At 37.7% G+C, this 3238-nt stretch overlaps 1 protein-coding gene across 1 annotated transcript; it reads right to left on the bottom strand.

The window, feature by feature from the left end:
• Positions 1 to 624: 624 nt before the first annotated feature.
• Positions 625 to 1769, bottom strand: LOC132897806 (uncharacterized). Its single transcript, XM_060939030.1, has 6 exons — positions 1713 to 1769; positions 1567 to 1620; positions 1249 to 1481; positions 952 to 1111; positions 774 to 861; positions 625 to 668 (listed from the first exon to the last, which is right to left on the bottom strand). Exons 1-6 carry the CDS (start codon positions 1762 to 1764, stop codon positions 647 to 649), a joined length of 609 nt encoding a protein of 202 aa, XP_060795013.1. The 5' UTR covers positions 1765 to 1769; the 3' UTR covers positions 625 to 646.
• Between the last annotated feature and the right edge of the window lie 1469 nt (positions 1770 to 3238).

Consider the following 3238-nt stretch of genomic DNA (forward strand, 5'->3'; position numbering starts at 1 on the left):
GTTTAGATTGTCACTTGGTTGGCAGGAAAGTTTAATTTTGGTTCCCAGAATGTTACTCATGTGGTTCCCATTTGGTTCCCTCACCGTTCTCACACCGTCCCTTTATCCTTGTTCATGTCATGTTTGTTCCCTCAACATTTCCATATCGTTCCCATAACCTTGTTGGTTACATGTTTGGTTCCCTAGACGTGCTCCTGATGTTCCCCCAACCTTGTTTATTATGTGTTGGTTCCCACAAGGTTCCCCTACAACATTCTAGTAACCTTGTTGGTTACATGTTTGGTTCCCTCAGTGTTCCCCCAATGTTCTTTCCCTCACCATAATGTTGTCATATTTCTGTAGTATGTAATTCATTGTAAAAGTTTTGGTTGCATGACAACTATTTACTTCAGAACATATAAGCAGTGATGAATGACCAGGAAAATGTTGCAGGACTAGAAAGTTTAATAGAAAAAAAATATCAAGAATACAACATTGGTAAGGACATCAGCAACACAGTGCAACATTATTATACATTATAAAACATCTGACAACTATAGACAATTATGAAAACTATTTCTTAATAAAATACAATAAAGGCAAAAAATAAGAAAAATTTTAGAAATGCCAAAAACGGGTGCGTGTACATAGAAGTTGGTGTACGTCTTCAATCTTGAGGACCAGCTGACCTAAAAAGAATAAGAAACAAAACGTTTAACACCAACTTAGTGCCAACGTTTCATTTAATTATTGTGAATATTCAGCGATTGATAAAAGACTTAAGTTTAATTTACCGTCTGTGTGGTGCAAACTTCAGTGCATGCCCAATGCACTCCTCAATATCAGCTACCTTCTTGCCAGGGAAGTTCTGCATGCAGGCCTCTACAAATAGAAGTAAAAAAAAAAAGTTACACATTTAAATCTCAGTCAAACTTGGCATAACACTGATTTGAAAAATGTATGAACACTTACCCATTATAATTTTGCAAAAGGTTAAGTTCTGGAAAGGCTTTTTTGCTCTCCTCCCCCTCAGGCTGTACTGCGCCAGGACATTGTTGGTAGCCACCTGGCGTAGAATGCGACGAATGGCTGCCCCCGGATTCGCCCCTCCCAGGCTTTCAAGGAAACGTTTCTACAAAAAAAACAAACAAAAACATAAGTATACAATGAAAATGAATTTGGAGAGCTTACGTGGTCTACTTTCATTAGCCAAATCAATACATTACCAATGACAATTTATTTCATATATAATTATGTCCAATTAATTACCATTTGGTTCCTTCTTTCTGGTTGAGCCAGACTCCTGTCTAGCTCCTCCAGCGTGCTGCATAGGCCCAACAGCACATCTTCCTGCAGAGGAGGCTGAGGCGGGTTCGAGACCACAGCAGCCTCCAATGTCTCTGACTTCCTCTCCATACCCTCCATCCTCCTTTCCATAGCCTCCATCCTCCTCTCCATAGCCTCCATTCTCCTAGTCATTCGCCCCATGTGCTCTTCCATGGCTAGGTACATTTGTGATAGAATTCATTTTAGTTTTTGAACATAATATACTTGTCATATGTGAAAATGTGTGTATATAGTACTTACTTCTTTTTGTGTCATCCGTCGTCCTCAATAGGAGCCTCTTTCGTTCTTCCAGGACTACAGGTAGAATTGAGATGAAATTCATTTTAGTTTTATACCCAATACACTTTTCCTGTGTGAACATCAACAAGTGTGTATGAAGTACTTACGCCTTATTACGGCAGCCATGCCTGAAGCCCCCTCCTCTTTGCCATGGGTCATTCCTGAAGTTCTTGAAAAGAAAATTGTTAGTGTTTGCTTTCTTGGTTAAGAACTTGTAATCAGATAGTAAATATAAAATTCAAAGCAAATGTACCCTCAACTGAGTCGGATGATGTTTGTTCCTCAATGTACGACTCTTCCAATGTCCAACGGCTGGGTGCTGGACTGACATGGGTTGAGGGACTGCTGCTGTCCTGCTCCGAGCTCCTGACCGAACTTGTTGGCTCTGCCATGAACTCAGGCTGTTCTTCAATCTCCGCCGGTTGTATCTCTGGCATGTGTTGAGGTCCATTATGTTGTTGCTCTGCTTCTTGCAGAGCCTGGCCTGTCCTTGCTGCATCTCGTGCAGCCTGCTCTTCCCTGCTTGCTGCATCTCGCGCAGACTCCTCTGCCCTGTTTGCTGCATCTCCTGCATCCAGCTGGGCATGCACCAGTGCTCGCACATTCAACACCTCTCGCCGCGCCCTCTTCCATTCCTTTGTGTAGATCTGTCTGGCCAACCTCTTTGAACTCATTGGCTGCAATGCAATACCATGCAAACAATGTGTACCTGTTGCAATGAAAAGTGGGGAAAATTTAAATACAACATTACAACAACAACATAAATTGCACAGTGTTTCATTTTACAACTATACTTGCACTTGACAAAAATAAAACATGTAATCTTTAATGAATGATAAGTTAAAAGATAACTTTAATTTTCTGAGATGTAATAAAAACATATTTATATGCCAAAGTCAAGCCTATGAGTTCCAAAATGATGTCTGTTACATTACTTCTGTTACGATTGTCCATCTCGCGTCTGTTACAAATTAATTACAATCTAGCTATATACCATGTTAATCTTATTGAAAGAATGTGTATGTTTATTCTACTACACATGTTTATTAATTAAATTTGCTAAAACATCACCTTCCTATGTTTCAAAAAGTAATTCTACATTGTTAAAATTGAGAATATATATGTCCACAACACTTCTGTTACGTTCTGACTTTGGCATATAAATATGTTTTTATTACATCTCAGAAAATTAAACTTATCTTTTAACATATCATTCATTAAAGATTACATGTTTTGTGACCTGATGGTTAAAAAAAGAAATGGTTTTAGGTGAATTTTTAAAAATAAGTTCATGTCCCCATTTCAGTACCCATAAGCGTGGAATCACTCATATATATATATATATATATATATATATATATATATATATATATATATATATATATAAATAATATTCTGCAATTACTTGTTGGCAACTTGTGTCTGCGGCTGGGACTACAATGGATGCATTAAGTCAACGACTTAACTATAATCAATGGAATTAGCTTTTATAGTAGCTATTATAGTATTATTACTATAATATTAATGTCTTAACTATAATCAATGGAATTAGCTACACCAGAAAAGGCAGCACAGAGAACATTCTAAAAATAGCCCATTATTTTTCAACTTCATGTATTTTGACTCAACTTGA

Source organism: Neoarius graeffei, chromosome 14, assembly GCF_027579695.1.
Source record: "Neoarius graeffei isolate fNeoGra1 chromosome 14, fNeoGra1.pri, whole genome shotgun sequence".
NCBI classification, from domain to species: Eukaryota; Metazoa; Chordata; class Actinopteri; order Siluriformes; family Ariidae; genus Neoarius; species Neoarius graeffei.

What these genes read in the sequence shown, in the direction of transcription:
- LOC132897806 (XM_060939030.1), bottom strand. Translation starts at nt 1,764, where the DNA reads ATGACCCATGGCAAAGAGGAGGGGGCTTCAGGCATGGCTGCCGTAATA. An exon ending in CATGGCTGCCGTAATAAGGC is followed by an intron (nt 1,621 to 1,712) that starts GTAAGTACTTCA and finishes TTCTACCTGTAG; the next exon opens with TCCTGGAAGAACGAAAGAGG. An exon ending in AAGTTTGCACCACACAGACG is followed by an intron (nt 669 to 773) that starts GTAAATTAAACT and finishes TATTCTTTTTAG; the next exon opens with GTCAGCTGGTCCTCAAGATT.